At 37.6% G+C, this 23,089-nt stretch overlaps 1 protein-coding gene across 1 annotated transcript in view; it reads right to left on the reverse strand.

Moving 5' to 3' along the window:
- The window catches only part of LOC134677578 (cytoplasmic aconitate hydratase-like), a 56,868-nt gene that overhangs the window by 14,241 nt on the left and 19,538 nt on the right, over positions 1-23,089 (reverse strand). The window contains exons 7-13 of the mRNA XM_063536056.1: positions 22,733-22,859; positions 21,974-22,104; positions 19,610-19,781; positions 18,622-18,722; positions 18,012-18,128; positions 4,989-5,151; positions 3,662-3,762 (exon numbers count right to left, since the gene is read on the reverse strand). Coding sequence (XP_063392126.1) covers positions 3,662-3,762; positions 4,989-5,151; positions 18,012-18,128; positions 18,622-18,722; positions 19,610-19,781; positions 21,974-22,104; positions 22,733-22,859 — 912 coding nt within the window. The remainder of the gene's footprint in view (positions 1-3,661; positions 3,763-4,988; positions 5,152-18,011; positions 18,129-18,621; positions 18,723-19,609; positions 19,782-21,973; positions 22,105-22,732; positions 22,860-23,089) is intronic.

A 23,089-nucleotide genomic window follows, 5' to 3' on the forward strand; every position in this document is an offset into this window, starting at 1 on the left:
GCACGAAGGGTTCCGTACCATAATGCAAAAAAAAAAACAAAAAAAAAAGCAAAAAAAAACGGTCACCCATCCAAGTACTGACCACTCCCGACGTTGCCTAACTTTGGTCAAAAATCACGTTTGTTGTATGAGAGCCCCATTTAAATCTTTATTTTATTCTGTTTTTAGTATTTGTTGTTATAGCGGCAACAGAAATACATCATCTGTGAAAATTTCAACTGTCTAGCTATCACGGTTCGTGAGATACAGCCTGGTGACAGACGGACGGACGGACGGACGGACGGACGGACAGCGAAGTCTTAGTAATAGGGTCCCGTTTTACCCTTTGGGTACGGAACCCTAAAAATAAGTTGATTCGCCTAGACCAGTGGTTCCTAACCTGTGGGTAATTACCCCCGTGGGGGTAAAACTGGTATTTTACGGAGGTAATAAGTCAACCTAATATAACAATACAACAAACGTACACGATCAATCAGGTTCCCTAGTTAGTCATAATAGGGGTGACCGGACTGAAAAGGTTAGGAACCACTGGCCTAGACGTGGCCCTGCATACGATACAGGAACTGGTGCAACTCGAAACGACGGAATTTAAGGTAAAAATAATTAAACTACCGGTGTAACATGAGTAAACCGAATAATTTTAACAGCGTATTCCTGATCATATTTAGAGACAAAAATGTCCTATAAACTTTTTTTAAAAAACGCCTAGTTTCGGAGATAAAATTAATTTAAAAATAAACAAGTTTTTGTTGTTACATAATGTAAAAGGCCTTTTTGATGCTAATGTTGCTGCTATGGGACGTAGTCTAAACATCCTTATTGATAGATGTCAAAAAGTGACAAGTAACACTTTGCAAAAAGAAGTTTTTACGAAAAAAAAACGTAAAAATCAATTTTAAGTAACAAGTTTACCAATAACATTTATTTTTTATGTACAAATACATTCAAAAAATTGAAAAAACAAAACAAAAAAAATTTTTTTTTTGGCGAAATTGACCTAAACTTATATTACTTTTTTTCCTTCTTTTGACCTCAGAAATGCGTGGTTAAAATTATTCGGTTTCCTCATGTTACACAGTGTATATCGCAGCAAAGAGAAGAGTGTATAGAGGTGGATTGTCAAAGTAAATTATGTAGCCACTGTAAATTTACTGCCATCTTTCGACAGAAGAATAAACCTGTTAGAACGTCATTTGTTTTTGATCATTATTCTTTCACTGATACGTGTTAATTTGTTAAATATTGAAATTAACGCCATCTACTCGAATATAAGCCAAAGGTTATGGCGCCATCGCTCGAAAAAATGGGACCTATGGCCTACTCGGCCCTACTCTCGAGTAGATGGCGTTAATATTAATATAAATAATAAATAAATAAATAAATATTATAGGACATTCTTACACAGATTGACTAAGTCCCACAGTAAGCTCAAGAAGGCTTGTGTTGTGGGTACTCAGACAACGATATATATAATATACAAATACTTAAATACATAGAAAACAACCATGACTCAGGAACAAATATCTGTATCATCATACAAATAAATGCCCTTACTGGGATTCGAACCCAGGACCATCGGCTTCGCAGGCAGGTATGTCGGAGAACGGCTGAAATGTGCCATCTATCGCCCTCAAGAGGCGTTTTATCATGCAAACCTTGACAAATAGAGCAAACTAGGGTGTTACGTACACCGAGTGGCGTTCGACGCAGTTCCGCTAAGACGTCATAGAGTGCGCTACTAAAACAATTGAAGCCCAGAACAATTGAAGTTATGCTGTCAATCTATCTTCAGAAGAAGCACGATGAGAACGAACGGGAGAAGATGACGTCTGTGGCGGCTCCTGGGTCAAATCCACTGGTTTGCTTAAGATAAGAAACGTATCGCGTGCTGTGATTTGTAATGAGTCTTGTGCAGTAAAGATTGTGAGTTGAACAACGTATTTCATTGAAGGCCCTCGTCATCCAAGATTGAAGGTTCTGATGTGCTGCAGATAGTATGATACGCCCACAATTCCCGACTTCAGAAGTGCGGCCGAACACACGGAATTCGCTACGGAATTCCTCTTGAAAGCTCAAATTTGCCAAATGGAGGTGGACTGAAGGTCCCGAAAATCTGCCCTGAATTTGAAAATCCCTGGCATTCCTTAATTCAAGAGTTATAAAGGCCTTAGAAAATGAAGAAATCTCATGCTGGCGCTGGTGGAAAATAAAGAAGTATCGTGATGGAAAATATTTGAAGTGAAATGACAGTTGACATATTTGATATTTTGTAAATTGTGATCAAGTTTTTGCATAATTACGTTTTATGTTATGTTGTGTGAAATGTTCGTGCAAATGTTGTAATTGTTGTAAATATTATAGGTAAATCTAAGTTAACACGTTTACAGTCCTCTGCTGTGCGTGTGCACCATGAAGAATGAAGATAGTTGCTGCGAGATCTCCCGTCTCGCACGGGTTGCAGCTGCGGTTGAAAAAAAGTGGGTGGCTTAATTTGTTTACAGAAACCGAGATGAGCTGCATATTAACAAGTTAACACATAGCAGTGAAAGAATAAGGATCAAAGTCAAATGGTTTTCTAATAGTTTTAATCTTCTGTCGAAAGATGGCAGTAAATGTACTGCAGCTACATAATTTACCATGACAGTAACTCTCTATTTCAAATTTTCTTTGGAGGTAGACCCGTTTGTGTAATTAAATATCTGTACAAAACGCGAGAGTTTAATGTGTTATACGAAGCAGGAGGTCCCGGGTTCGAATCCCCGTAAGGGCATGTATTTGAGTGTTCATCACGAATACATATTTTTAGGGTTCCGTACCCAAAGGGTAAAACGGGACCCTATTACTTAACTCCGCTATCCGTCCGTCTGTCACCAGGCTGTATCTCACGAACCGTGAACCACGAACGAACGTGATAGCTAGACAGTTGAAATTTTCACAGATGATGTATTTCTGTTGCCGCTATAACAACAAATACTAAAAAGTACGGAACCCTCGGTGGGCGAGTCCGACTCGCACTTGTCCGGTTTTTGTCCTGAGTTATAGATGTTATCACTACACCTTATAAAACAAAGTCCCCCACCGTGGCTATTTGTTTGTGTAAGTAAATATGTGTATGTTCGTGATGAACTCAAAAACTACTGAACGGATTTTCATGCGGTTTTGATCTATCAATAAAGTGATTCTTGAGGAAGGTTTAGGTGTATAATTTGTTAACCCGTGCGAAGCCGGGGCGGGTCGGTAGTTAATAGTAAAACTACTTATTTAAAAGTATTTATCCTGTTTAACATATGATAAAAACCGGGCAAGTGCGAGTCGGACTCGCGCACGAAGGGTTCCATACCATAATGCAAAAAAGGCAAAAAAAAACGGTCACACATCCAAGTACTGACCCCGCCCGACGTTGCTTAACTTCGGTCAAAAATCACGTTTGTTGTATGGGAGCCCCACTAAAATCTTTATTTTTTTCTGTTTTTAGTATTTGTTGTTATAGCGGCAACAGAAATACATCATCTGTGAAAATTTCAACTGTCTAGCTATCACGGTTCGTGAGATACAGCCTGGTGACAGACGGACGGACGAGCCGAGCCTTAGTAATAGGGTCCCATTTTCCCTTTGGGTACGGAACCCTGAAAACTGACCTTAAATATGAGTGTTAACGTACCCTGAGGTAATACGTGACAACTCCAGAGCCAGGTGACAGGGAAGTCTTGATGTAAGGCAATACGCTCAGGCCATTCTCCACGGCTTTCTTCGCCAGCATACCTGGAACGAGAAGAAAAGTCAAGTTAGGATCGAGTGAGTAGAATGGGCACCTTTGCGCCGGGTGTAGCGCGGGGAGCCTCTTTCAGTAGTTTTTATTATATTCCTTGTTTTATTTATAGATACAGGGTCATTTTTGGACCGTTAGCCATATTGTGCGAGGTGATTAGGTAGGCCATACTGAACAACTTTTTCTATGGGAACCCCGAAATCCCAAAAAAAAAATTTGTGGCCTTCCCCATAGAAAACGTAGACATCGACTCGACCAAACTGTATAAAACTGACAAATATTTTTTTGGGATTTCGGATAACCCTTTAATTTAGTATTATTCTTAGATATATTTAGTTCATAAGTTATTTGTCTTTTCCGTAATAAATTCTTCTCTTTAGGGTTTAATTTTCAACAGTCAGGATCCCCAGTACCCCTACTTAGTGTAAATTTCATTCGATAGCGCGACGTGATGTCATTTTGTATGAGATTTTGAGTTTCCAAAACGTCCCGCTTGGAGCGCTGTTTCAAAATCCCATACAAAAATTGACGGATCCGTGTCGGATGGTGTACGTGTGTATGTCTGTCTGTCCCTGCACCCAGCATGACGCTCGGGTTGGAGGTGTTGGTGCAGGAAGTGATGGCCGCTATGATCACGGATCCGTGTCGGATGGTGTACGTGTGTCTGTCTGTCCGTCTGTACCTGCGCCCAGCATGACGCTCGGGTTGGAAGTGTTGGTGCAGGAGGTGATGGCCGATATGATCACGGATCCGTGTCGGATGGTATACGTGTGTATGTATGTCTGTCTGTACCTGCGCCCAGCATGACGCTCGGGTTGGAAGTGTTGGTGCAGGAGGTGATGGCCGATATGATCACGGATCCGTGTCGGATGGTATACGTGTGTATGTATGTCTGTCTGTACCTGCGCCCAGCATGACGCTCGGGTTGGAAGTGTTGGTGCAGGAGGTGATGGCCGCTATGATCACGGATCCGTGTCGGATGGTGTACGTGTGTATGTCTGTCTGTACCTGCGCCCAGCATGACGCTCGGGTTGGAAGTGTTGGTGCAGGAGGTGATGGCCGCTATGATCACGGATCCGTGTCGGATGGTGTACGTGTGTATGTCTGTCTGTACCTGCGCCCAGCAGACGCTCGGGTTGGAAGTGTTGGTGCAGGAAGTGATGGCCGCTATGATCACGGATCCGTGTCGGATGGTGTACGTATGTATGTCTGTCTGTACCTGCGCCCAGCATGACGCTCGGGTTGGAGGTGTTGGTGCAGGAGGTGATGGCCGCTATGATCACGGATCCGTGTCGGATCGTATACGTGGCTCCGTCGCTGTATGTGAAGCTGGCTGACGTGTCTAGCTGCGCCGGGCTCAGGCCGTAGCCTTTGAAGCCAACCTGGAAATAAAATATTCATTTATAGGTATTTTTTACGCGACTGTAGATGAAGGTTATGTTTTTGCGCATAACTACAGTTCGTTTTTTTAGGGTTCCGTACCCAAAGGGTAAAACGGGACCCTATTACTAAGACTTCGCTGTCCGTCCGTCCGTCCGTCTGTCACCAGGCTGTATCTCACGAACCGTGATAGCTAGACAGTTGAAATTTTCACAGATGATGTATTTCTGTTGCCGCTATAACAACAAATACTAAAAACAGAATAAAATAAAGATTTAAATGGGGCTCCCATACAACAAACGTGATTTTTGACCAAAGTTAAGCAACGTCGGGAGGGGTCAGTACTTGGATGGGTGACCGTTTTCTTTTTGCTTTTTTTTGTTTTTTTTTTGCATTATGGTACGGAACCCTTCGTGCGCGAGTCCGACTCGCACTTGCCCGGTTTTTTAGCATTAGAAAGAACTTGATAGAAAATAAGCGATCTTGACATGTCTTTTAATTGGAAAACGCTTTTTAAAAATCAGTAACTATTACTTATGAAAGCAGAAGAATATAAATGATCGTATTAGATTAGATTCATAATTCTTACATATTTGCCGTAACTGATTTTAAAAAGCGTTTTTCAATTTAAAGATATGTCAAGATCGCTCTTCTTTCTAATGCTAAAAAACGAACTATAGCTATCACTATCACGGTTCATGAGATAAAGCCTGGTGACAGACAGGCGGACAGTGGAGTCTTAGTAATAGTCCGTTTTTACCCTTTGACTCTTCTTCTTCCTCGCGTTATCCCGGCATTTTGCCACGGCTCACATCACATAGGAGCCCATGATTTGACGTAGGCACTAGTTTTTACGAAAGCGACTGCCATCTGACCTTCCACCCCAGAGGGTAAACTAGGCCTTATTGGGATTAGTCCAGTTTCCTCACGATGTTTTCCTTCACCGAAAAGCGACTAGTAAATATCAAATGATATTTCGTACATACAAAGTTCCGAAAAACTCATTGGTTCGAGCCGGGGTTTGAACCCGCGACCTCCGGATTGCAAGTCGCACGCTCTTACCGCTAGGCCACCAGTGCTTCTGTTTTTACACTTTTTACCCTTTGACTACGGAACCCTAAAAACAATTGATAATGTAAAACTACGAGTACAAAACGTGCAAACACCTAATCTTCGCTTCCTTCCTCGGTGAGTGCAAAGTGCAAACGTCACGTCCATGCGTACACTTGACACAATTAATACGCGAAAATAACGCTGACTGTACAGCCGTCGCGACGTGGGACCTTGGCGATGAGGCGTTATTGGAGACTAGTGGTTTACCGTTGCTTTACCTTATGATTTAATATTTTAGTCATTCATCTTATTTATTTATTAGTTTGATATAGTCGCACCAATAAGTCTGCAGCATTTGATAGCCCACGCAGTGTAAGTGTTATGTATACGTGATAATTTCATAGAAGTTTGACGTTTAAAATGACACTTGCACTGCGTGGGCTATCCAAATCGCTGCAGACTTTTTACGGTCTGACTATAGTTTAATTTAATTTTAGTTTAGTCATTGCTTTTTCGATATTTATCATTAATGTTTTACTTAAGCTATATATTTATCTCACATTTTTACATTAAATTTAAATAATTATTGTTCAATTAAATAAAAAAAAAATGTACACACCGTGAGAATTTGATGATGAGGCAGAATTGGAGACTAGTGGTTTCCCCTGGCTTTGCTTTATGCATCTTTTTAAATGTATTTTGTGTTTAATTTAGTTATTAGTCAGCTAGTTTTAATTAACTTTTTTTAAACTTTATCATTCTTTTTTTTAAGTTATTTATCATCTAGGTATCTTGCTTGATTTTAAGATTTATACTTTTTTACTTATTAGAATTATAGGTAATTCTTTAAAAATTGAAGGTTTTCTTTTGTTATTTATACATTTGGGGACGATCTTACACTGATCGATCTAGCCCCAAAATAAGCAAACTTAGTCTCGAAATGACATCAATCTAAACAGACATTTACCTATTATTATTATTTCTATAGACATACATACATACAAAACTTCTGAGTATACATAAATAAACACATGCGATATGACAAAGTATATATTGCTGAGTGCACTATATATTGTTTTTATATTATAAATGAGATCAAAATAATTAAGTTTAGTTTGTACAGTGACAGAATCAGAAAGTGTCGAAATATTATGAAATGTTGTGTTTAATCTTTATTCGTTTAAATAGTTTTGTGTGGTTAAAAGTCATGGTAAGTCATCATAGTTTCTGTGTATGTATATTTTAATTTTGGATTTTTGTTTCGTTATACCGGGTGTGGCCTGTAATATGAGCATAAAATTCAACTGTAGGCTGTATTCCTCATACTGACCAACATTTGTTCAGCGACTTTTAAAAATAACTTGTGGTTTGATTTTTAATATACTTTAAAGTTTATTCTAAGACGCAATGTATTGCGAATTTTGTTATGTTTAAGGCGTGACAATGACAAGCAACGTCAATCACAATGATATGGCGTGGCGATGGCGTCCATTGAAAATAATATTTATTTTGTATGAAAAATAGGAAGTCTAAATACTTCATCATTTTTAAAAGTTGTTGAACAAAAGTGTCACCGTTTGAGGAGTACAGTCTATGTTTTAATTATTTGCTCGTGTTACAGGCCACACCCGGTATAGGGATAAAATTTTACTGGTTTGAAGCGCTCAGAATGCTAGGTAGAATATATATGAAATTCCATAATGAGACAAAAAAATTAATGTCATTATCAGTGGAATAAAAATACTATACTGAAAATGTATGGTATTTTTTAAACTTTATACCATACTGAAAATGTATGGTATTTTTCACGGGAGCCTGCGGTCCGATTGACAAGGAATCTCAAGAATTGACATAGGCACTAGTTTCTACGCGACTGCCATCTGACCTGCCAACCCAGAGGGGAAACCAGGCCTTATTGGGATCAGTCCGGTTTCCTCACGATGTTTTCCTTTACCGAAAAGCAATTGGTACATATAGTTCATTTTTATTAGCATTAGAAATAAGGTAAACAATCTTGATGTGTCTTTTAATTGAAAAACACATTTTAAAAATAAGTTACGGCAAATATGTAACAATTATGAATTTAATACGATCATTTATATTCTTCTGCTTTCATAAGCAATAAGTTTTTGATTTTTAAAAAGCGTTTTTCAATTAAAAGACATGGCAAGATCGCTTACCTTCTTGAAAGTTCTTTCTAATGCTAAAAAAAACGAACTACATATAAGTTCCGAAAAACTCATTGGTACGAGCCGAGGTTTAAACCCGCGACCTCCGGATTGAAAGTCGCACGCTTTCACCGCTAGGCCACCGGCTTTGAATTTGTTATTTAACAAGAATCGGGAATCGAACCGACGACCACGTAGATAAGCAGTCCTAATGAGTTACCAAACGACCGTTCCTAAACACCGACCCATTAGTCAGGTCATTAACTAAAATCCTAAGACCCAATATCTTTATGACGCGTCATTAGATGATGTTTTGTTAACGAGATTGAAGTGTGGAATGCATTAATAATAAACTTATTGCTAGTGTCCGATCGAAACATGATTTTATGGCCCAACTGCCGGCGTATTATGGATAGCTTTATCCATCTTTAACCACGTGATAAAATAACTGTCACTGTTTAACACCGTGGGATAGAAAGTGACGGGACACCGTTTTATCACGCTGTCACGTAGACAAGAACGACCATCATATCCGTACTGGCCGCATTGTGTAAAGGAGCCATCACATGCATGTCATTTGCAATGACAAAGTTTGGCAATGACATTTATAGTGGCATTCCCATGTTTTGTCGCATCAAAGTCTGTGCAGAATTAGCTTAGACGGAGTCTATTCGTTTTACAAATGCATTATAATTCCCATAGCCTAGAGAATTCTAACTACTTGTCCGATAGCGGTCGCGGACACGTCAGTAAGTCTATCAATAGTCTAGAGATACCAAACCGCTTCACAGATAAAAACACCGCAAACTGTGATATAATTTATTTTTAATTGCATACAACCGCAGGTCAGAATAGGTAATGGCGGTGTGAAGATATATATTCGCTAGAAAGTTACTATGTATATTAGTATAGTTTGTTTTTTGGTCAAATTAGGTATACTGAAAATCGTAATTCAAGACCAAAAAAATAAGACAATGTTGCCACTTTTAAAATAAAAGTACTTTTTTAAATTGTAGGAGTAAAATTATAGTTCGTTTAGCATTAGAAAGAACTTCGCAGAAGTAAGCTTGTGAATCCAAATGCGGCACTTTTAGCGGTAATAATTTGAAGTAAATTATATGTATTGACCATGCTACATTAGATAATTCAATAATTATTAACAATTAAATTGCCTGATAAAAACTGCACGCTTGCTTCTGTGGAGTTCTTTCTAATGCTAAAAAAACGAACTATACCAATAAATAAATTTTCTTAGCGTGTTTATTTATAAAAAGGAATTTACTATTTTACAAACAAATTATTGCACTGGCAACATTGTCTTACTTTTTTTGGCCTTGAATTACGATTTCCAGTTTAGTTTAAATAAATTCTGCTTAATTTAGTTACTTCTGGTACACCCAAACAAATATTCTCGTATTTTTTTAATGGAGAAACAACGTTCTCGGTAGGAGGATTTGGTGATTCAACTTATGAATTTAAAAAAAATATCATAAAGCTGTTTCACTAAATATTCCTGCCGAGAAATATCTACAAATCTACATGGACAACTCTTCGAAAGCAAGATACACACTCGTAGACATATATCGGACTACTTCAGGTTTTACATTATACCTAGTTCGTTTTTTTTCAGCATTAGAAATAAGGTAAACAATCTTGATGTGTCTTTTTATTGAAAAACACGTTTTAACAATAAGCCACGGCAAATATGTACAATTATGAATCTAATACGATCATTTATATTCTTCTGCTTTCATAAGTAATAGTTACTGATTTTTAAAAAGCGTTTTCATTTAAAAGACTTGTCAAGATCGCTTACCTTCTTTATATCTTCTTTATAATGCTAAAAAAACGAACTATAGGGCCTATAAGGCTTAAATATTTAGAAAATATATCTTTGAGAAATACTGTGACATACAAGTAATTATAATTACCCAATGTATTTATTAATTTTTGCCATTTAAATTTATGATATTATTATTTAAATTAAAGTGGTGTAATAAAACATTGTTTTCACTTGTAATAACTATTTGTTTCCATATCAAAAATTATTATGTATATAATAAAAATAAAAGTTGTTGTGCAGCTATTTTTATTTTTCCCCCTAGACTTTATCTGATCACATAATACTGAGCTAATTAGTTTGTTTGTGTAAAACTCAAAAAACAGAAGGAGACTAAATATAGCCCGAAAATTTCTGATCGTAGATTCCGACGTCCCATATAAAATCTGTCCCTTTTTAAATAAAAAAAAACCGGGCAAGTGCGAGTCGGACTCGCGCACGAAGGGTTCCGTACCATAATGCAAAAAAAAACAATAAAAAACAAAAAAAAAACGGTCACCCATCCAAGTACTGACCACTCGCGACGTTGCTTAACTTCGGTCAAAAATCACGTTTGTTGTATGGGAGCCCCATTTAAATCTTTATTTTATTCTGTTTTTAGTATTTGTTGTTATAGCGGCAACAGAAATACATCATCTGTGAAAATTTCAACTGTCTAGCTGTCACGGTTCGTGAGATACAGCCTGGTGACAGACGGACGGACGGACGGACGGACAGCGAAGTCTTTTTTTTTTTTTTTTATTATGCATGGGTTTACTCATGGCCACAGACTAGCCGAGGCGTAGACGTGGCCTACGATGGAGCGAGCTCGCCCAGAAGGTGCCTGTTCACTCTTGATTTGAAGGTTGCCGGGTTATAAGAGCACGGAAATATAGACGCCGGCAAGGAATTCCACTCCTTGGCAGTGCGCATAAGGAAAGTAGAAGCAAAGCGCTTCGTGCGAATTGGCGGAATATCTACCAAGTAAGGATGGAAACCGGCCGTGCGTCTAAAAGTCCGATGGTAAAATGGGGACGGTGGAATGAGCGGTCTTAGTAATAGGGTCCCGTTTTACCCTTTGGGTACGGAACCCTAAAAAAACACATTAACAAAAAGACTGAAAATAGTTTTCTTTTTCCTTGTATTAGTATTAGTAGTAGGAATTTAAAATTCGAAAACATTATCTGATTTTAATAGTTTTTAACAGATGTATACATATTTTCAGATTTTTGAAAATTTACCTTCATATGAAGTTTCATGCTGCTATATTTCAATTTCAATATCTTTAATGTCAAAAACACATGGCAAAAATATACAATACAAAATAAAATTAAAAATATTGGCCGGTTTTATTTCCAATAGGCTGTTTAATAAAATATATTTTAATTACTTGGAATATTTCTTTAAAATTAAGGTAATCCAATCCAATGAAACACCCGGTATCATTATATGCATACCTACACATGAGCCGTGGCAATATGCCGGGATGTTGCGAAGAAGATGATGATGATGCTTCAACTTTCTTCCTTAATCCAATATTCTATTATTCTAAATCAGTATCAGGTGAAAACGTCAATTACCTATTTTATTAGTAAATGAGCATCAATAATTATCATCAGTACATCATTAGTGAATGATGCCCCACCACGAATGGAATAAAACCATGGGGTACTGGTTATCTGCTATCAGTTGTACAGTATCAGTTCTTACGTTCACTAGTATAATTTATATTTTAATATAATTTTCACGTTAAAGTTTGCTATAGTTCGTTTTTTTTAGCATTAGAAATAAGGTAAACAATCTTGATGCGTCTTTTAATTGAAAAACACATTTTAAAAATAAATTACGGCAAATATGTAACAATTATGAATCTAATACGATCATTTATATTCTTCTGCTTTTATAAATAATAGTTTTTGATTTTTAAAAAGCGTTTTTCAATTAAAAGACTTGTCAAGATCGCTACCTTCTTGCAAGTTCTTTCTAATGCTAAAAAACGAACTATAGTAGTTAGCAAAACTAAATAGATCGTCGGTGGACCATATAACTTTGAAATAAGGTTGATTTTCCAATAACAGTGTGGACGATGTTATGCAATATGGAATATATTTCACAAATAGGTTCTCAATATTTGTATTCAAAGAAATGTGTGTAAAGTGGTGTGACATTAATAAGTGAAACATACTAAAAGGATTGTTATTTGTAAGTATCAAAGTGAAAATATTTATTATTTTATTTATTTTTATGACAGTTCCATTTCACCTTATACACGGTGTAACATGAGGAAACCGAATAATTTTAACCACGCATTTCTGAGGTCAAAAGAATTAAAAAATGTAATATGAGTTTGGGTCAATCTCGCCAAAAAAAAGATTTTTTTGTTTTGTTTTTTCAATTTTTTTAATGTATTTGTACATAAAAAGTTATAGGGTGACGTACTATAGTTATTGGCCACTCCTAACAAATCAGAAAGAAACAAGCCAACTGAAGCCGTATTATTAAGAGTGGCCAATTACTACAGCAGTCTTAATAACAAAACTTTTGTGAGACACAGACATATTAAATATGTATATTAAAAACGGGTCACTCACGTATTCTAAGTCGAAAAACGCTCGACATGTTTCACTCCGTACCGACGAGTGGAGCGTTTTTCGACTTAAAATGCGTGAGTGACCCGTTTTTAATATATTTACTATAGCAGTCACCCTAATTTCTTTATTTATTTACTTTTACAATTGTATCATTTGACATCGTTGTCAAGGTCGCTGTGCTTTTTCAAGAACAAACCAACGGTATATGTCATTTAATAGTGGCCTTCACCCTTCTAGTAGATATTTTATCATTTTATCACTGGGAGTATGATGCCAACTATTGTATAGACGATTTCCTGACCATACCATTTCATCATTTTCTATTTAAATAGATCAAAAATTACATAAGGTATTTCTCTACTAGTCAAATCAGTTACTTTTTTATTTAGAACTGTCAAAACGATTTCCTACTCAGGTCAACTCACCTACTTTTTATATTTCTATCGGATTTATTAAATAGAACTTATGTTAATTAACTGGTGCTTTATTTTATGCATGATGTAAAATAATTTATTTTTATTACAGTATTAATACCCTATTGCAATCGTAATCACTGCAAAAATGATTTCTTTTTGCTAACTGTTGTATGAACCATCCAAAGTTTCCAGACAATATCATCATCATTTTCATCACTATCATTGCTTTGACAAGTCGTGTCAAGTTTTCCAGTAGACATGTTTGACAGTCTGTCACTGGGAAAGATGATACAATTTTGTTTGGCATAATTATCAACGATGCTTCGTATCTGTATAGTCTTAGGTTCGAATCCCGGTGCCTAAAAATATGTGTACATTTTATGGAACTTGCTAAACATGTAAACAAAATTCACTAGTAAATTCATTATTCAGAGACAATTTCAATATGGCGGTTTGTTTACATAGTTCGCAAGTTCCATAGAATGACACTTTATTTCTAAATATGAATGTTATGTACATATTAGAGATGCACCGGATATCCGGACTACTATCCGGCCGGATACCGGATTTAAGAAACAGACACGGTCATAATCGTACATGTTTATTATTTTAAAACAGTTTAATAATTCCATTGACTTGCACGCGCACTCTTTTCGCACCTAGAAATGAGTTCGCGCGAACTTTAACTAGGAAACAGGTCAAACCTGCAGAATGCGCACCTGAAAAACCGAAATGTAGGTATAGTTCCGCTGGCCGAATATCCGGCGGCCGGATACCGGATATTCGGCTGATGGTCAGGCCGAATATCCGGTATCCGGCCAAACAACTATCCGTTGCATCTCTATTATGTATTCATTTACTTTATTTTAATGTTATTTAGTATTTCCTACATGATTTTCAATTGTTTACTTAACTACTGTATTTATTTGTTATTTAACCTATTTTTCTTTAGACTAGCTATCTCATCATAATTTAGACTACATCATCACATATCATGATATCATTGACGGCTGGTTATCATCTTCTCAGTAGATATGTCAATATTCTATCACTGGGAAGCTGATGCCAAGCGGCTGATGACATTTCATCATCACATCATCATCAAGTAATATTTGTCAAGTTATAATGGAGTCATCCATTCCGCGAACTTTTGGCCCTCCCCTCGTATTACAGTGACATTAATATCATCAGGTAATATTACAGTAATATGTGTGACAGTAGCGTCACACGCGCAGTAGACAAGTCTGTCATTCTGTCACTGGGTGCTGTGATGCCTGCTGTCGCAGATAATTTGACAACAGGAATAACAAGATGTTTTTATTATGTATAATATAGTGTGTATCACGCTTAACATATTTGCTTAGTGTTCAACCACTTGCCGCCAGAATCTATATTTTTTTTATTTCTTAGGCCTCTAATAGGCGGCTAAAAGATTCAATACTTACGCCATCTGTATTTTTTCTAATCATTTAGTTTTTGGTCACAATGACGAATTAAACAAGTATCAAAATCTTTAAATTAGTGGTTAAACATTGTCGTATTTTTTTATTATTTAATTATTGTTTTCCTCGCATTTCCATATTTTTTTATTTATTTTTACAAACTAGCCTATTATTTCTAGATACCACCGCCAGATGGCACCTGTCTCACATACTTGGCAGTCATCCGCTCAGTAGATATTTTCAACTATCACTGGGTGTATGATACCAACTACTATGGGACGATATCTACACTATCTTCAACACTACGAGTCACTAAAAGTTCTACACCTACCCGGCAAGCGACAGGATATGGAACATCATAAACACTACATCATTTTAATCAAGAACAGTAATCACATACTCATTTACATGTTTGAATTCTGTCACTGGGTTTGTGATACTGCTTTTGGTTAAACAAAACTTCGTCGTTATTTTAAGCTATATTTATTTACATATTTACTTGTATATAATATAACTATAGTGATCGTGGGCGTTGGAGGGTTGTTTGCTAACTGTAAACTTGACAGTTAGCGCCAAAAATTCGAATGTGTACTTTTTTAATTTAGGAATGGCAGTATTTTTTTTTATAAGTCCAATGGTAGTCGGGGTCATTGCCCCAGTAGATATATTATACAAATTTATAATACTGGGAGAATGATAACAACTACTTTTGGAATATATCATCAACAACATCATGGACTTGGATCGAACTATCAACTCATAGGGGTTGGCCAATCGAAGTATTTTACAGATGGCGCCAGCATAGGTTTTAACTATCAGTATTACGCATTGTGTCATATTCTTGTTTTTTCTAGATTTTTATAGCCTGGATGCCTAACCCTTTAAGCCAAATCTCATAGAACAAAACTAGAGACAAGTAACACTTATGCTGGCACCATCTATACAAACCTTTGATAGTTGCCAACCCCAGTTTTCAAGGGTTTTTGTATAATTTACAGTGATGGTTTCCGAAGGTTCCAAATTTTACATAGTTTTTATGTTTTTTTTTAGATTAATGTACTGACGTGGTAGTAATCACACGCTTAGCAGACATGTATGTATATCTGTCACTGGGTGTGTGATGCCTACTACTGTAGTACAAGACATCGAGTTACCACCATTATTGTTCGTGATTTAAATATGTATTTCTTTTTATATATTTAGAGTTCATCGAAGCTAACTCTGCCCCGATTTGGTAGTGACAAAATGTGGCAGAGCCAATATAAAGGTCATATACACAAAATATTACGTTTATGATGGCGTTTCCACACTTCGTCTCTTGTCAAATTGATGCAGAGTTAGCTTAGACGCACTCAAACAAAAATTCGTTATTGTTTTTATGTTTTTATCTGAACAGTAAGTTAAAAGTCTATTAGAATATGGTAGTCACTGTCTCAGTAGATATGTTACAAATTCTATCACTGGGAGATTGATACCATCTGCTTTTAGACTACCTCATCATATCATCAAATAACTACAATACACATGCATTATTATACAAATGCTTTGGAATATTAAATTGTGGTATATATATTTTTTAATTGCATATCATAATTATAGTAATTTACTTTTTTTTTCATTTCTTTGTTTTGGTTAAGTACAATGAGGAATTTAATTTTTTTAACAATACCGGCGGGATCTAATAAATTCATTTGTTAATTACAATGCTAACATATCATAACCAATAGACTAATTTTATTCCTAACCCAACACACATTTTTATAACAATATTTTCATGTGTTCCCATGCTCATTTTTAGGACATGATCATCATCATAAGTATCATCGGCAAGTCGAAACAGTCGTTCGTCATCACTAATCACCCGCTCAGTAGACATTCACATGACAACTGTCACTGGGTGCGTGATAGCTGATGATGAGACTACCTCATCATGGCACCTCTATGCTATCATCACAATATATTACACATACAATACATACAACACAATACTTTACAATACAATAATTCAATATATTTTATTATTTTGTATGTATGTATGTATTTACTTTATCGTACATAGAAATATAAACACGAGAAACACAGTTACAGAGTCAATTAAATACAACAAAGGCGAACTTATCCCTGAATGGGATCTCTTCCAGTTAACCTTTTGTTTTGCTCATTGTTACCTACACCATTTATTTATTTTTTCTTTTGCTATTAGATATATTTTTTGTGTTTTTTTTTTAATTTTAACACTTTTCAGTGGTCAAATTCTTCAGAATGGTGGCTACCATTTTTTCAGCAGATATGTTACCGTCTATCACTGAATTAATGGTGCTCACTATTAAGAAGACTACATCATCACAAAAATGTCAGATCGGTCGGATAATGGGCAACAACAATAGTCATGGGCACCTTTGCACCCGGTACAACTCGCCGAGGTCTTTTAGATTAAAACATTTTAATATTTAGATATATTTAAGTTATTTTTGTATGATTTTTTGTATACCATTAACCTTTTGTATAATAAATAAATTTTACAATACAAAGGAAGATTTACATTTATGTATCATTTAAAGAAACAGGAATATGATAAGTTATGTGATGGAAGACTACGCCATTACAAATATGATGGAGGAGTAAATTGGAAAATTACGTGATTACAAGATATGATGGAGGAGAAATTTTTTAAAATTACGTGATTACAAGATATGATGGAGGAGAAATTTTGAAAATTACGTGATTACAAGATATGATGGAGGAATGTGTTGGAAGACTACATCACCACAAATATGATGGAGGAGTGAATCGTAGAAAAATGGTTGCCACATCCGCAGTAGACATGTTGTAATTCTGTCACTGGGTTTGTAGCAAACAATTGTTCTAGATTTTATCTACAGTCCAACTTATACGTTCTACCTACGCGATGTCAAAAATGAAGTGAAAGTAGCCTCATGTGACCTTTGCGTGACCGTAACACTATCGAGCGATTTTTGATAATCAAGCTATTATAATGTTCATAATCCCAAAGTGTCGATCCAACAATATTCAAAACTCACCTTAGTAGGAAATCCCTCGTCATCCCAACTACGGGGTGAGCTGGGATATCCTGATATTTCGTGTTTATCTCTAAAGTTATGAAATGAAACAAGAAATTATCATTGACAAACTAATATTCATACATCCGGAACACTTTATTTGTATATAAAATCATGTTGCCACATATAAAAATAAACTTTAATCCGGGTTTGACCTTCGATTTCGTCCCTACTCACCCTATTTTACGGTATGTACTCATAGTATAATCTTTGCTTAGTTTCAAGATTGGTCTATATAAAACTGTCTTCAAATGTTTTTTTTTAATTATTATAATTTTATTTAGATCACATACCTTGTTGCTGAGGCACTCCTGGAAGTCCTTCTTCATGTTAGAGACAGAGACGCGGTCCTGCGGCCGCTTGGGGCCGCTAACTGACGTCACGACGGTGGACAGGTCCAGCTCGACTATCTGGAATCCATAATTAATCAGGTTAAGGAGGTTCGCTTTCCATACAAATAATAATTGCATTATATTAAGTAATTACACACTATTTACTACATAAATACTGTACTGCATTTGTCTACTTTCAAATATTTATTTGGCAAAATTGATAGTAAAACTTTGTTTCATTCAAAAATCATGCATAAAACGTTATTTTGGTGTTACAATGATAAAAAAATAAAACGTTTTTTTGCGTGATTTCTGTATAAAAAAAAGTTCTACTTTCAATTTAGCGCAAATAAACATTCAAAAGTAGATAGCTACGCACATATTTATGTAGTAATAGTGTGTAATTACTTAATATAACGCAATTGTTTTTTTTGTATGGAAAGCGAACCACCTTAATATGTAATTTAAATAGTGGCTTGAGCTGAAAGGACGAGCAAAGCGAGGCTATTTATAAATACAAGGCAGGTAATACCCGGCCATTGTATTTTTTTTAAATACCCAATTCAAGTACCTCAGAGAAGATGGGGTCCTGTGAGGGGTCATTGTAGTCCCTGAACTGGTTGGTGGCTCGCAGGTACGCCTCTATGATGTCGATCTTCTCTTGAGTGCGGTCTGTTAAAAAATAAATATAATTAAAGGTTAGCTGGAAGAGATCCCTTTTAGGGATAAGTTCGCCTTTGTACATAACATTTTTATTTTTGTTTTGTCCGTTTTATGTAATTTCCCCCTTTTCCCGGTAAAGTAAAAATAATGAATCTATAAGGATATAAATAATAATATGAGAGAAAGAAAAGATGTATGGTTCTTGATTACAGAAATCATTTACTGATTTTCGTGGGCAAAAATCTTCCCTATAGTTTAAATACACAACCTGATTTTTTTTTACAAGATTTCAGAGCAAATCGACGCAAACATAAATAAAAACTGCTTCTACTAATAGCCAAGTACTTCAGCGAGCGAGTGTCAACCGGGAATATTGTACTTACTTGTCTGCGCTAGGTAGCGCCTGTAGCGTCAACCGGGAAGCGAGCCACGCTGGCCCCGAACTCCGGACACATGTTGGCTACGGTGACTCTGCGCTGCTTAAGGCGAAGACACCAGTAAGTAGGAAGGATACGGGGTTTCTGGACAAGATTAAGCATCTATCTCCCTCCGCGGGGGGGGGGGGGGCAGAGGGAGGGGGGAGATAGATAATCTGGTCCAGAAACCCCAAATCCTCCCTACTCCAGTATTGTACTTACTAGTCTGCGCTAGGTACTGCAGTGATCTAGCATCAACCGGGAAGTGCGCCACGGTGGCCCCGAACTCCGGACACATGTTGGCTACGATGACTCTGCGCTGCTTAAGGCGGAGACACCAGTAAGTAGGGAGGATACGGGGTTTGTGGACCAGATTAGGTATCTATCTCCCCCCCTCCCCTGCCCCCCTCGCCCCGCGGGGAGAGATAACTAATCTGGTCCAGAAACCCCATATCCTCCCTACTCCAGTATTGTACTTACTAGTCTGCGCTAGGTACTGCAGTGATCTAGCGTCAACCGGGAAGTGCGCCACGGTGGCCCCGAACTCAGGACACATGTTGGCTACGGTGGCTCGGTCCGCGATGCTGAGGGCCGACACGCCGGGGCCGAAGAACTCGACGAATTTGCCGACCACGCCGAGAGAGCGGAGGTGCTGGAACGTGAATACAATTAGAATCAGTTTAGGATATAAGACGGACGTGTGGACGGACCAAATAAAGGCAGCAATGGACGGCCCCTTGCACGAATGCGCTAAACGCGCAGCCGTCAGGGAGGAGTGGAGGCGAGCCGTCAAACGTGTTACAAAGGGAGACTTCCAATGATGACCACGACCGCTGTGTCAAGAGTGTCCCGATCAAGAAGAGGATATAAGAAGATTTTGAACAGTAAAAAACGATTTTTCACGACTACCCGAATGAGGAATGAGACAGTACAGAGACAGTACGCGTGGCTCACTGCGCGATTTTGTCGCCTCGCTACAAGTGCATGCGGCCCACACCAATTTTGGTGTCTAGCAGTCTTCGAGCAACACCGGCTTCCGACACGTCGGAAGGGAGGGGCCCAAGCGATATCTCACCGTACAAATCATTCTGCCATTTTTCGCGGGGGGAAGGTGCACACAGTCGCACTTCTCACACACTTACATACAAAATCCAATCAAAGGCCCTACCGCGAACCACGTTCGACGTGTTGCCTCTCTATGGCACGAACGTGGGTACGGGAACGTGGGACTATGGGTCGAACGTGGTTCACGGTAGGCCCTCTGGAATGACGACACAAATACATAGAAAATGACACACGTCAAAGACAAATCTTGCAAACCTCGATCTCTTTTTGTGTACGGACAAGTGACTAGTGTCACAATCACAACACGCACACTAACACATTTTCGTTGAAGTATGTCATTGTATTCTGAGAGATGAGAAGTCGGATTTGTCGCTCAACCGATCCGCAATTTGTACTGAGCGAGCATAATCGATAAATCCAACAATTACTTGAGACTAAAATATAATAATTGTATTTAAATGTAATTAAACGTATGATATGTAAAAAAAATATTACATGTGAAATGTAACACTTTCATTTTGTAAATTTGATGTCCCCGACCTCTTTTTATAACAAAAAACCGAGCAAACAGGCATTTTTGTGCAGCAGTGTTCACGCGCGCGTCTGGACTCGGTCTAGTGAAAAATCGTGCAACTAGTTTTATTACCCGCGCTAGATTAGATTGACGTGCTAATCTTGTACCTCGGCAGAGGGGAAATAGTGGGAATGCCGCCTCCCTTCCGTGTTGCTCGAAGCTAGCAGTAGTAGTAGCGCTTGTATCTCTCGTAATAGATCCGTTTTATTAGAGAGTGAACCTTCTGTACCTTGTACTATTATTTATTCTGTGACAGTAAGCCAGCATATTAATCGTGCTACTCGTAATTGGGGTCATCCATTAATTACGTCACACGTTTAGGGGGAGGGAGGCGGTCAAGAAAATGTGACATATTGTGACATGGGGGAGGGGGAAGACACAAACTTTGTGACGTCACTTAAACTTCATCAGTAACCGAAAATTTATTTAAATTATTTAGTTCGCTGTACATTTAAATAACAAGTTTTCAAAACGAAAATAGTTTTTAATCGTTTAATTTTCTTTCCTAAGAGGTTTTGGGTTATAAAATTACTAATATTTATATCGTCAAAAATATTTTGATAAAATATTAATAATACTTAGGTATTTACTTAATTCGATTTGGCGATTTCGTAGAAAAAATGTGACGTCACACTAGGGCGGGAGGGGTTTGCCAAATGTGACCAAGTGTGACAAGGGGGGGGAAGGGGTCAAAAAACCTAGAAATTGGTGTGACGTAATTAATGGATGACCCCATTTGGTATTGCTGACTGCCAAAACAAGTGCTACCATCTATCGTTCTCGTCGGTACGTTTCCTTGTGCATAGTATGTTCTGCCATCTTGTGCGCTACATCGGAAGCATAAAAGAAACATTTACGCCTCGCGCCAAAAACCTGACGGCTCCTATGCTGCCCCCTATAGTTCATGCACGGGGCCTATATCTTTCAACAACATTCGTGCATTCCAACAGGGTTCACGATGACGCGCCCTTAACCCTCTAAATCAGCGGTCGACAACCTTTTAGCAGCCAAGGGCCAAATAGTAGTTAACGGAGGTGATGCGGGCCGTACTTTGTTAATATTTATGACTTTATGAGACATAGTCGTTTGTCACTATTACATACAAAATAGGCAAGGCGGCTCTCGGGCCGCAAGTGAGAGGTTCGCGGGCCCCATGCGGCCCGCGGGCCGCTGGCTGCCGACCGCTGCTCTAAATTATTACTTACCTTGGTGATGGTGAGCACAAGGTCGGTGGAGGTGGTCAGTGGGTTCAGTTCCCCGATGAGGCGGTATCCGACCACTTTCGGCAGCAGCATACTTATGGCCTGACCCAACATTACTGCCTCTGCTTCGATACCTGGGGAAATAATACAAAATTCATGAAATCTCCTAAGAAACTGAAAGAAAATTATTATTTCTAAGAAAACAGTATAAATTTAAATATCCTTTAAATTAATGACCAAATATATTTAAAAAAAATTCAACCCTATTAATAACTTTTACTCAAGTTTACTTAGTTAAGATTGAATTGATAAAAAAAACCTAATATACCTACCTACATTTATTTTTATCAATAAAACACAAAACACCAAATGGTACTTGGCGTGCTAAAAATACAATAAAAATCAGAAAGTTACCTCCTACGCTTCAACCGAAAAAACCAAAACCGTAATGCAATAAAATTTTGTCGGTGCCGACCAATATGTAAGTTTTTCTAAATCTCACCCCCTACGCCCCAGCCCACGATACAGGGCATTTTCACTTAACTGTGCCCTTTAACGGCCGGTTAGCAATCGTTACAAAACTAACAGTCAATGTCAAATCCCATACATTTTCTCAGGAATTTAACGGTTAGACGTTACTGAAACACGACTTCCGTCGCGCTTTAAAGTACAAGTTAAATGTAAATGCCCTACCAAATCAAGGCCATGACGGTATCAACTTTTGTCGGTGCCGACAAAAGTATTAGTATTTAAGAATCTCACCTCCAACACCCCAGCCGACAACACCAAGTCCGTTAATCATAGTTGTGTGACTGTCGGTGCCGACGACGGAGTCTGGGTGCAGCATATCTTTGGAGAATACCACGCGGGCCAAGTATTCCAAATTCACCTTGAAATAAATTATTTAATATTAAAACATTTCATGAATACATAAAATATGCACACATTATTTCAGTGTATTTATGGTATGTACAGTCACCTGCAGTAATACGTCACAACGAAGACAGCAAAAATCTGCACAGCTAAAACTATCTGACACCATTTTTTTTTGTAGTGCCATAAGAGCGCGTCACATACAGTGTGGAAAGATAAGTCGGGCCCTGGAGGAAAACTACCTTA

This window comes from Cydia fagiglandana, chromosome 26, assembly GCF_963556715.1.
Source record: "Cydia fagiglandana chromosome 26, ilCydFagi1.1, whole genome shotgun sequence".
In the NCBI taxonomy this organism is placed as follows: Eukaryota; Metazoa; Arthropoda; class Insecta; order Lepidoptera; family Tortricidae; genus Cydia; species Cydia fagiglandana.